Genomic DNA, 12,360 nt, shown 5'->3' with positions numbered 1-12,360 from the left:
ATGGTTACACTTGCACGTCTGTCAATGAAGCACGCCGGATGGCTTTTAAACGGGCAGTGCGGCAGTGGATTGGGTGAAGTCATGATTCCTTGATGATGATAGGCAGGAGACATATCCAATAGTCAGAGACCTGAGAGCGAAATAGCAGAATAAAAAGATAGAGATGGAGAGAGAGAGATCCAGAAAAGAACCACTACAGCACATAGAACATAACAACCCAAAACTGAAAATCCTGTCATAATTTACTGTCATTTCAAACCCATAAGACTTTTGTACATCTTCAAAACACAAATGAAGATTCTGAAAATTTCAATTCTGTCCCTCAAAGATCTTTTGGGTCTGAAAGTATATGAAGGTGAGTGAATAAGGGAGTCATGAATAAAATAGTCATTAAAAAGTCTGATATGACCCATTATCTTTGTCTCAACCTCGTTCTCATAGACAGTATGAGTGGCTGTAACTTCTGTAGAAATCTAGAACGTGTCCTACTTCCTGACCTGAAGTCTTTCCAAAGGCTTGGATGAGATTTAGATAAATTGCTGGAGCGCCACCTTATTGCGCATACGAATAATACTCTTGTTCTTTGTTTGTCAACATCTTGGTTAATTGGTAATTAACAAAGGCTTCAATACACTCGAATCATATATCCTAAATAGGTGGTATTTGTTTTAATGAAGTCAATGTTTGGGTGTAATGATGTCAACTGGAGACATTCAGAACATCCTCACCAAACTGATCTAAACACACATGGACAATTAGAGCTGTCAGAACAAGTAATTAAGAGTTAATATAAGCAAGCATGCTTTCATATTTCTCTGTTGTTCAGTTGTTAATTACATTGGTGGTAGACTGTGCTCAGTAAAATGTGGATGCATCAAATCAGTTTGTCCAGTAAAATTGTGCGGACAATAATAGAAATGCACAATTTTTCTGTCTAATTCAAATCTAATCTAATTAAATCTAATTAAGCATAACCGCATTTAAACATTAGATAAAGAGGTTTTTAAGATCTAGAAAAAGTTCTGTAGTGTCCAAACTTTTGAGTATCATGGTATATGATGATAAAGCCTGTTTACACACAGTTCCAGGAAAAAAATTGAATTGACAAGCTGAAATTTGGAGGCTGTTTGTCACTAGCCATTATTGACAACTTTAGCGCTTCACCTGCTGCAGAACCAGGAAAAAATGCATCAGCTGTCTTCAGAAGATTAACAGTTTTCTAGCTATGATTAAAAGCCAAGATAAAAAGGTTTTATTGTAGCATTGACCCATGTTCTCCATTAAATGAAGATCAATAGGGGTGGAAAAAAAACTGCAGTGCGGCACAGATTGGTTTCCTCACTCACTCACCCACATAGATTCTCTCTTCGGCACAGGTCTGTGCCAAAATAATAGAGTCCTAAATGAGAGTTTGCTATCTGTGGGACGAATGAGGTGAGTTTAAGATAAAAGCACGGGTGAATTTCATTACAATAGAAGCAGAAAAATTGTTTTTGAAGACGTGTGTGTGTGTGTGTGTGTGTGTGTGTGTGTGTGTGTGTGTGTGTGTGTGTGTGTGTGTGTGTGTGTGTGTGTGTGTGTGTGTGTGTGTGTGTGTGTGTGTGTGTGTGTGTGTGTGTATAACTTCTATTAAAAGAAAGATCTGAACTGTTTTCATGACTTATAATAATACGGATACCTCTTTGACCTTTAAAAGGTAGTACAGAGTTACAAATGAAACTGACATAAGTTTTTAAATGTCTGTTTTTAAAAATGTCATAACTTATGTTAGTTTTTGATAGCCAGGGTTATCAACAATTGAGGTATATGATTAATACCTGGATGAATCTCACATAAACATATCCGTGTTATTTGATTACAAAATTGATAGTGGAAAAATAATTATATTGTGCTTTAAAGATAAACAAAAATAAATCTTAATTTTCTTGACCATTAATCATAGTTACTGTATTGCTATAAGGCAACAAAACCCTTTATACTGTAAAGTACATTATAAACAAAGCATTTCAACATACCACCATATTGTATCATGATTTAAATGGTTAAAAAAATCATTTCATTCCAGTTTACTTTCTACTATCATACTGTACATTTAAAAATATTACATTAATGATGATTACCATTTGGAAATAATAAACTCAAACTGTGTGTGAAATTTTCATGGCATATAAATATTTTGTATTTTATATATTTTCTTAAATATTTCGGAAGAAATGTGACCAATTCACAGCTGAACCTGCATGGATGATTTGACGTCAGTCGCATTGATTGTTACGTCAGATGAATTTAACTAAAACTCCACATATGCATCATTAACTTTCCATTTAAACTGATGTTAAAGGTCTGTTAGTGAAGGTTCTATTCAACATTAACCTTCACAACCTTTCTAGTTTGGGTGCATATATGTGCATGTGTCTGTTGGCGTTTTAGTATTCTCAGTTGACACTCCGGATAATGAATCACAATGTTTTATTGATCCTGCTGTTTTCGGCTTTAGAGACTAGACTAGATTTAATTTCGGTTTAATCGACTCTAAAATGAGATATTTACACAGATGACTCCGACTCAGAAGGGAGCTCGTTCACCCCATTAATTCTCCTCTAATATTTCTTGCATCTCTCCTCTTGTATTTAGAGCAATACAATGGCATTGCAACTGATGCCTGCCAATTAAATTGTACTACATTGATTAGGTTGACCGTTAAAGCATGTGAAATAAGTTCAGTAATAAGTGAAACACAATCAAGCTGTAGTAATTAAATTTGCATTAAGACATTGAGCAGATTCTTTCATTTGGAAATAGTTTTTTTTGTACTTAATCACCCTACAATAAAAATCAGCGTCATCCGCTTATGCTTCTGCAAGCATCTCAGATAGTTCAACTTCCACACAGATAACTATATGCATGATGTCTTTGTATTGTACTGACCTAGCTTGGCCTGAATTGAGTTCTGGAATTGAAACTTGTGCTTTTGTATGTGGGTCAGGAGCGCGATGGAATGAGGGCCATATTAGAGTCGTACGACAGTGAGCTGGCCACAAGTGAATACTCCCCTCAGCTCATGCTCCGGGTCAAGGAGGCAGAGGACATGCTGCAGAAAGTCCAGACTCACAACACTGACATGGAGGTGAGAACTACATTACCCATAATGCACACTGATTCAGTTCTTTTGAATGAATATGTTCAACACTGATTTAGTGATTTGTTCAAGTGTGGGTAATCTGGGTATCTGCAGGTTGCAGTTATGGGTGTGACGAAAAGGTCTTTACAATTGGTCTTGAAAGCTGCCCTGTTAGGGGTAGAGTTATGAGTTAGTTTCTATTGTAGCATTTCACCTTTTGGCATGCCCATTACTTTAACCTGCAGCTATCCCTGTCTCGATTAGTTTGCATGCTTTAAACTGTTTTAGTATAATATATGGATTGTATATATTGCTGTATATTGTTATTAGGGCTGTCAATCAATTCAAATATTTAATTGCAACAATGTGAGAAGTTACTGATTAATTTACTTATTTGTTTCAGCAGATTTGTGTGGATGATTCTCATAGCATTAATTTATGCAACAGCACTCTTTACTCGTCTGATTAAAAAATAGATTTAGTGTTTCTCAAACTGTTTCAGTGCGTTTGGAATGCAAACATTGAACACTCAAATATCTCCAATTCAGTAATTAAAAACCTTTTCACTTTTTTTCTGAATGGAACCTTGCATGTTTCTGCTGCTGCTGCTGCCCTGGTGTTTGTATTTCTTGGAAATTACAGTCTCTCTCTCTTACTTCACCCATGAAGTAAAATCACTCATGATTTTACTTCGAAAACATCACTCATTTGTTGAGGTTTAATGCTAATTACAATTCCTTCATATTAAGAATGCTAATGATTCTGAAGTATTGTTTTGTTTTTTATTTCCTGTCTGGGTTTGACTTTGAATTATGAATAATTTATTTAATCTCACGTGTTAATGTGTTGACATATTAGTAGGGCACATAAACACTCATGTTCATTTATTGCAAAACAATGTGGAAATCATACCTTGATTTATTTATATGAAGCCATTTGTGCATTTTAAGAGAGAGAAGATGCTGTACTGCTGAATCACTAATATTGTTTGTGAAATTATATTTTACAGAGAGTTTTCAAATGACTGATTTGCTCTGATAAACTGTTCGGATTAATTTACTCATTCAAACTGCATGCTATATTGCTTAAATGTTTGGGGGAATATCCCGCTTTATAATCGAAACATGCAGGAATTTGTAAAATTATGCACAATACCTGCAATCCCCTGCCGAAAATCAGGCCCTGTAGCCATATTGCCCAGATAATTTTCTATCTTTGGTTACATCAGCAGAAAAGTCATTCAGAAGCAGAGACTAACAAGTTATTACAATTTGAGGTAATATCAAACTTTTTATAAGGAAGGTGAATTATTGGATGAATTAGATTTTGTTATAAAATGTGTGGTTCTATTAAGCTCAAGTTAGACTGTGTTAAAAAACTTGTGCTGGTGTTATAAAAATTCTAGACCTCTGCTCATGGAGACTGGCCTCCAGACAGCGTTCTTGACATTGATAGCACTCATGACTTTGTAATCAAGGACTTGTTTTTATGGGAATAATCTGTTTCACTCTTATAGACTCAACTGTTTAAAGCCCAGGAGGAAGCAGGCACCTTCAAATTACAAGCTCAGATGGTAAGTCACATCCATCACCATGGGAACTTCCTTTTAGCATTTATACGATTATGTCAGCAACCGCTTCGATCATAAATGGATTAAAATTTGCGCTATAATGCATGCAAGAAATGAAAAAAACACACAAGTCAAGTCAAGATATTAGACAAGAATTACATTGCCACAAGGCTGCAGGTGTTTCATTTACTCGGATTTACTGTCAGTTGTAGTTTTTGACATAGTGCTGATCTAGTGCTTTGTCTTTCATTATGTTTTTATCACTTGCTCAGGTGATCTCTGAACTTGAGGCTCTAAAAGAGCAGCAGATGTCTAATGTTGAGAAAACCACCTTGGCAACAGCAGAGGAAATCTGCTCTCTCAGGTAACAAGAGATGTTATAAATTCACCTTCATACTATGTTTCGTCTGTTAAAACTTATGTCACGTTTAATCTGATCATTCTGGAAGCCTGTTTCAGCTTACAAAGACACACTTTAGGATATAAAGTCATATATATAGTCAATTGTGATTGTATACAATTGTTATATATTTAGTTTTTTATTCTATCAATGGAAGCCTGTTTCCACCAGTCGCTGCAACGCATGTCACTGAAAATCGCCAGCTCTCATTGAAATGTTCATGCCACTTTGTCACTGTAAGTCGCTGGCATTGAGAACAGGGCTTTAGACTGAGTGAAACTGAAGTCTGTGGGTTTTTTTTTTAATGGCCTGTTGCATTGCCTAATTGCTATGCAAATTTGATTATACTACATTAGCTTTTGTGGCCTTGCTTGAAAAGTACGCTTTCATTCGGTGCCTACTTCCTCCTCCTTCCTCATTCTTTTTGATCCTGTAATTATTCTCTATAGAATTTCATTTAATCACTCCTGGAACCATTTCACTAAGCTGTTTACACCTTAATTGAATATTTGTTGTACTGAATACAAGTCCAAGACCCACATAAGTAATCTTCAAAACCAAAACTAAACCAACTTGAATGTTGTCCAGAGCTTTTAAAATTACCAAATTACTTTCTGAGAAATTATACAGGATATAACGGTTCAACAAGTTTCCACTAATTGTCTGGGACCACTATATAATGTGAATAGAAATATTAACATTTCAGAATCTCTTAGTATTTAGTATGTCCTTTTGCTTTTGATTGTCACAAATGTATTTGATTATTAACATAGAACATTTTTAATTTTACACCAAACACTATTTGTTTACTATTACATAATTCCCTCAGATTTCCCTCAGATTTTGGACCCCACTTATTTATGTAATGTTTTACTCTGCAATCAACCTCCAGAACTTGAGTTGAACACATAATTGTTGTTATGGTTGTGTTCCACCATGCTTGACTGAAAAATATATGTTTATGGTTTATTTTTGTGATTTAAAAATTTTTATGAAAGAATTTATTATGTTTTTCAGGGAGAAGATTGAGGAATTGGAGGCAGAACGCCAGCGGCTGGAAGAGCAAAACAACATTCTGGAGATGAGACTAGAAAGGCATAACCTCCAGGTGATACTTTCATTTTCATTTCAGTCTACATTTAAAGTCCAAAGTAGTCAAATCATGTAACGTGACTGTCGTCATATGCAGTCTACTGTGGGACATGCTTAATATTAAAAGAGTTATTAAAAGCGCATTAAGCTGTTTGCGTGCTCTGATGTGGAGCAGAACAAGCAAGGTATGCTTTGGGCTTTGTGGTCACTTAAATGCAAAAATATGTCGGCCTTGTCCAGTTTTTAACGTAAACAATCAGTTATGTCTTAAAGATGTTATGATATGAGAAATCACATATAGACATATAATATATATTGACATATAAGAGGTCTTTGCACCATTAAAATATCCTGCAAGTTTCAAAATGTCCTTCTCAATATAAACAAAGCATTTATTTGACCAAGGTCCAAAAATGGTTTGTTTTGGATATTGTTGGATTTGTGTCATCACACAGGCAAACTCATTTGCATATGACTGCCTCTAGAGCAAGACATTGCCGAATAGTTATACATCATCACACCATAGGCCCCCGCCCAATGGCGCTCAGTCACTTAATGGGTGATACTTTTTATAATCAAGGCACAATGTAATGCAGAGTTTCCCAAAAAACTTTTGTTGAAAGATGAAGCAGCCAACTGTATTGGATCTGACAGCAGCTGCATTGCAAACAATAAGTAAACAATTTCATAATGCTTTGTCTGTAAATTAACGTTTTAAATTTTGATACTTTTTCCTATGCAGTGAAGTTAGAAAATCATAACAGTGGCCTTTTACTGACAAGCCTTAAAGGAGCTGTCACTTAAAAACAGATAATTTCAGACAGAGGGTCAGAATGAGCTTTGAAAATAACCGGGGGTTTTCTCACACACATTTACATTTACATTACATTTACATTTATTCATTTAGCTGACGCTTTTATCCAAAGCGACTTACAATTGCTATATATGTCAGAGGTCGCACGCCTCTGGAGCAACTAGGGGTTAAGTGTCTTGCTCAGGGACACATTGGTGTCTCACAGTGGATTCGAACCCGGGTCTCTCACACCAAAGGCATGTGTCTTATCCATTGCGCCACCACCACCTGTACACACACATGTATAACAATATATACACAGTATATTTGTTTTTATGTGCAAAAAAACTTTATAAACATAGTAAGTGAACATTTTAGGAAGGAACATATTAAAAAATATTTAAAAAAAATCTGTGGAGGACAAGATAAAGACAGAGACGGTGAAATATGGAAACTGGAAAGCCACAGGGCATCAGAAGACAAGTGGGAAGCCACTATTGCATTGCTCCTGGATGCAAATGAGTTTTACCTTGTTAAAGCAAAGGACAAAAGGGTCCATTTTCATAAACTGCTGCTGAAACAGAGAACAATACTGCTTCGCTTCCCGATACACAAACACAAGTTTCACTGAAGATTTCCAGTTATACTGACTATACAATATGTTGTCAAAATGACTGTCAGAAATTAAAATGAACCACAGCTATTATAAACACCCATTTGTTACTCCACAACATACAAAGATCAAAGCTGATGCAAACCACAAAAGAAATATTTCTTACCGTGACTCCATGTTTAATAATCAGGACTCCATATGTTGGATAATTTCCAAACATTATCCCTAATACCGGCATCTTCCTTGCCATCATCTTTTTGGATCCTTTTGTATTGTGTGCAGTAAAGTTTCTAACCAACGATTTTTTTTATTTTTTTTATCAGCTCGGGATAAAAACTAATCTATTACTATTATAGTTTACAGCAACTAAGTAGAAAGATCAAAGAACATTATCAAAACTATAATAATCTGTCGCAGGTTGTTGTACTGCAAGATGACCGCGCCCTGGCTACAAAATCAGTAGCAAAACATCCTTTTTTTTTTTTACCTTTTTTTTTTAATGGTTACATTTTTCATGCTTGTTATATAATTTTTGATTAGAGTGGAAAACCGATTTACTAAATAATGTTAACTTGACTTGCTGCTTCATTCCACTTTAAGTGACCCGTAAATTGTTGGGAAAGAAATATTAGATCTGTGTATTCGGTCTTAAAGTGAAAAAAGAGAAAACAACTCACTGCTCTTGACTGAATAACTTTTAGTAGTTTTATAAGAATCTGTGTATATCTAATTCATACGTTGAAGCAGTATATTATTTTTACATTTGATTACTTCAATTTATGTAGTGGACTTGTATGAAAAAGGTAAAACATTATTTAATTGTATCTTTTAAATAATGTTGTTTGTCATTTTCTTCTTTGTTTTTCTTCTATTACTGACTGTTTACTTTTCTTCAATAATTGTTTGAGACTTTTTATAAAATAATTACTAATATTTTGGTCGTTTCGCCCACTCCTAATCATATTAAATAATTGAGATTACAATGTTGAACAAAGTAATCATGGTTATGATTTTGCCATAATTGAGCAGCCTCAATTGCTTACCTCATGCTGTTAAGCAGGCTATATATATGGAGTTCACTGTCATTGTTTATTGAAGTATTTCAGGAACACCGTTGTGATTCTCTGGTTTTGAATGTGCAGCCTATATGGATGCAGTTTCTTCACACACAAAGAATATTTTAATATGAGTGCTAATCATTATAAACAACCGTGATCACAGTATTGGGAAATAATCCACAATAACAGTATGATTTGTCAATCATGCAGCTCTAGTCTCTGTTAAAGGGGTCATGAATTGAGAAATCATAATTTCCTTGATCTTTTGACATGTAAAAGGTCATTGTGCTGTAAAAACATCTTGTAATTTTCAGAACTCAAAGCGTCTTGTTAACCCCCCAAAAAAAGTTTAATCCAAGTTCAGAAAACAACTCATTTGGTGCGCACTATGTGTGCGTCACATAGTGCGCCAAAATAACTCCTATTACTACATCATTGTGTCTTTGGCCGCGCCTACTGGTGCGTTAGTGAGATGAGAAGACAGAAGAGATATAGGATCACTGGACTATTTATTTTCAACTGTGAATGTCTCAGTAGAGCATTATTTGTTTGTTCTGTACATTTTACTGTGGATTCTTTGGTAAATCAGTCGCATTTCAGCGCAAGCTTTGCAAACAGTCTTTTACTGTAAGATATGGACCGGACAGTATCGCCACAACATGTAAGCAACTGTTAATTCTAATGCTTAATCTGTGATCAGTAATTAGTGATATGATTCATGTACAGTCAGACATTTGTCTCAGTACAGTTATTTGTCTCAAAATCGTTTATTGCTGTTTATCAAAGCCAGTGGCTAAATGATCAACCTCACGTTGTTTCTCTTAGTAGCATGAAAATAATCTGTTATGTAAATTGTGATTAAATTATATACAGAAAGCTATCAAAGAATACTCCCTTTACAATCACTGGAGCTGTCAATCACTGGAGCTGTCAATCACAGCGCATCAGTGACAGAGCTCTGGACTTTTGCCAAAACTCCCGATATAACCAATAACACTGTCTACACTCCTTTTTACATCATTTTCGAACTGTTAGTTATGATGAAAACATTTGTGAGCGTGTAGAAATCAAGTTACAGTGATGAGATCACTGCATTCATGCGCTCAACAGACATGTCTGTCATTGGCTACATTGCTCATCGCTGAAACCTTTCATGCGACAGGAGTAGATCTAAATATAATGCTATAATCAACCATTTTCACGATTAGTTAATCTTGACAGCTGTAGTAGTAAAAACATAGTAAAAAAAACCTCAAACGAGATACTGAACTCTACAGCAGAATGAATGAGATTGATTTCTCAGTTAAGCGATCATCATTCAAAAATATTTTAAATTCTGAATGCTATGATTGACCAGTCAGATTGTGTAATAATTAACTTGGGTTTGAATTATCATCATAGCTGATATTATACAGTATATCTATACAATTTCAGTGTTTTTTGCTGGTGCAGATATTAAAGCTCTATTGTCCATTTTTACGTGTATGAGAGGTAATTTGGTTACCTTGAGTATAAAAGCTTTTTTTTTTTTCTTCTTTTTTTGTTGCTTTTTTTCCAAAGGTGCAGTCAAGTCAAACTCTCTCTTCAATGATATGACTTCATTGCTAGTCTAATTTTTAATTGGCAAATTATCCTTGACATATGCCATTTTAGGACACTGTAATGAAAATAATTGTGCTGTAGACTTTGAGGCTAGCTGTGTTGTGTTTTTGTTCATGCACAGCCACACTTGCATTGCCTCTGGTTTCCACAGTAACTCAGGTATATGTGTTTCTTCTCCAAAGCCTAAATTGGCACTTGAGACCATATTGTGTTCGCCTGCAAAACTCCACATACTTAAAAAGTCCTCTTCAAATCACAGAAAAACCTCCACAGTTTTCTCCATCAACCTATAGTTGGAAAATATGTCTTGTATTTTTAAATCTTGTAATAAAAAAAAAAAAAATATATATATATATATTATATATACAGATATGTTGACTTCAAATAAATCATGAACACTGGTCCTTATGGGTCAACAAGGAGTTTTGATGGTTCATCACACATATGATTTTTCCCTATGGTAGGAAAAATTATTCTTGGCATGTTGGGGATTGCTAGCTTTTAATATGCTTTTAAAAATATTAGTTTAATAATAGCACAGTGGTGTTTTTATTTATTTCTGTTAGTCAATAAATAATGTAGAGGCACTTAGTTGAAACTCAGACTATAAGTCCTAATGTTTAAATATTTATGCCGTTTAGGTATGCGGTTGTGTGTTGGTATACTATATTTATATATTAGGGAAGGAGGTATGTCTAATATATACACTGCAGTATAAAATAGCATGTACTGTGTTGTATTAAGAAACTTGATGAACACAAATCTGTTATTCTACAAATAAATAAGCCTGACATCAGTGCCAAAAATATGTAATATATGAACAAAATATATAAAAGTAAAAAGTAATATTGCAAAACCCTTACAGCAGTGGCCAAAAGTGATATAGGAAAATTGATATCTTTATTCAAATATTAATACAATTTGTTAAAGATTTTGTAAGCATATTTTGTAATTGTGCTTAGAGTCAATAGTTTTATTTTTGATTATGTACATGCAAAATTATGTGGACATAATTTATGGCCAGGCTGTCATACAAAGAAATGTTGAACATGCAAAAACAAGAGAGAACCAACAAAATATCAATAACTGATTGTATTTAAAATATTTAAATAAAACATTTTCCTTATATTTTGATTAATCGAACTTATTGGGTCATTCAAAACAAATATCACCTCTGGATAATTTTTGGCCACTACTGTCATTTACCTTTTCATTTATTTTATGAAATTCGGTTTCTATATTGGCAAATGCCTTAAAATTCCTGGCTCTACTGCACTGTTGTCACACTCTATTGGGTAAACAGCCTGTTATAGGTAAATTTTAAACATTAGCCAGTGACATAATGGGAAGATATAAGGCCACATCACTTTTCCGTCATCTTTGTGATACTTCTATGTTTATTAGGGGCCTCCCATCCATTTATCTTTTCTTTTTCTGACTCGATGATGCGATCAGTGGGCTGAAATGCAGTCAGACATGCTCCATTAGACCTCAACGCTGGTGCCAGCCCAAAACAAACTGAAAAGTCTGGAATTCAAGAGCTGCGTCATTCATTCGTCCTGTTCTCTCAATCACTCAGTCTTCTTAATGTGCTTAGACTTTGGCTCCAATATTAATAGACCTTCTATCCATTATCTATGACGCTTCAAGTGCCACAGTAAGAATAAGCGACTTCACACGTACAGTTAATATCAACCCACTCCACACAATTGTCGGTTTTAAGATGGTTTATTTTTGGCCCAAGGACTGCTAACCTTTGCTTTTTTCTATTGTTGTCCATGCGTCATTCGTGATTCAAGCTGTATTATATTCATCTTGAACACTTGGACAGAAAATGTGTATATATATACAAATAAAAAAAATAAAAAATAAAAATTCTTCATTCAGTTCTAAGCAACAGAATCAGATTAAACTATTTATTTTTTGACCAATTATCAATAACGTTTAGTCCTACAAAGCTATTTTTATTAGGGCCCGAGCACCGATGGTGAGAGAACCCTATTGTTTTTCTTCTTCTTCTTCTTCTTCTTCTTCTTCTTCTTCTTCTTCTTCTTCCTCTTCCTCTTCCTCTTCCTCTTCCTCCTTCTTTCTTTCTTTCTTTCTTTCTTTCT

General features: G+C 34.6%; 1 protein-coding gene across 1 annotated transcript in view; it reads left to right on the top strand.

Annotated features, from left to right (window-relative positions):
* Positions 1-12,360, top strand: part of mad1l1 (mitotic arrest deficient 1 like 1) — a 144,142-nt gene that overhangs the window by 101,832 nt on the left and 29,950 nt on the right. Inside the window, exons 13-16 of the mRNA XM_082163629.1 lie at positions 2,987-3,127; positions 4,638-4,694; positions 4,964-5,055; positions 6,109-6,199. Coding sequence (XP_082019755.1) covers positions 2,987-3,127; positions 4,638-4,694; positions 4,964-5,055; positions 6,109-6,199 — 381 coding nt within the window. The remainder of the gene's footprint in view (positions 1-2,986; positions 3,128-4,637; positions 4,695-4,963; positions 5,056-6,108; positions 6,200-12,360) is intronic.

This window comes from Leuciscus leuciscus (assembly GCF_965113295.1).
Source record: "Leuciscus leuciscus genome assembly, chromosome: 3".
Classification (NCBI taxonomy): domain Eukaryota; kingdom Metazoa; phylum Chordata; class Actinopteri; order Cypriniformes; family Leuciscidae; genus Leuciscus; species Leuciscus leuciscus.
Note: the sequence above shows the minus strand (reverse complement) of the source record. Positions and strands in the feature narration are given on the sequence as shown.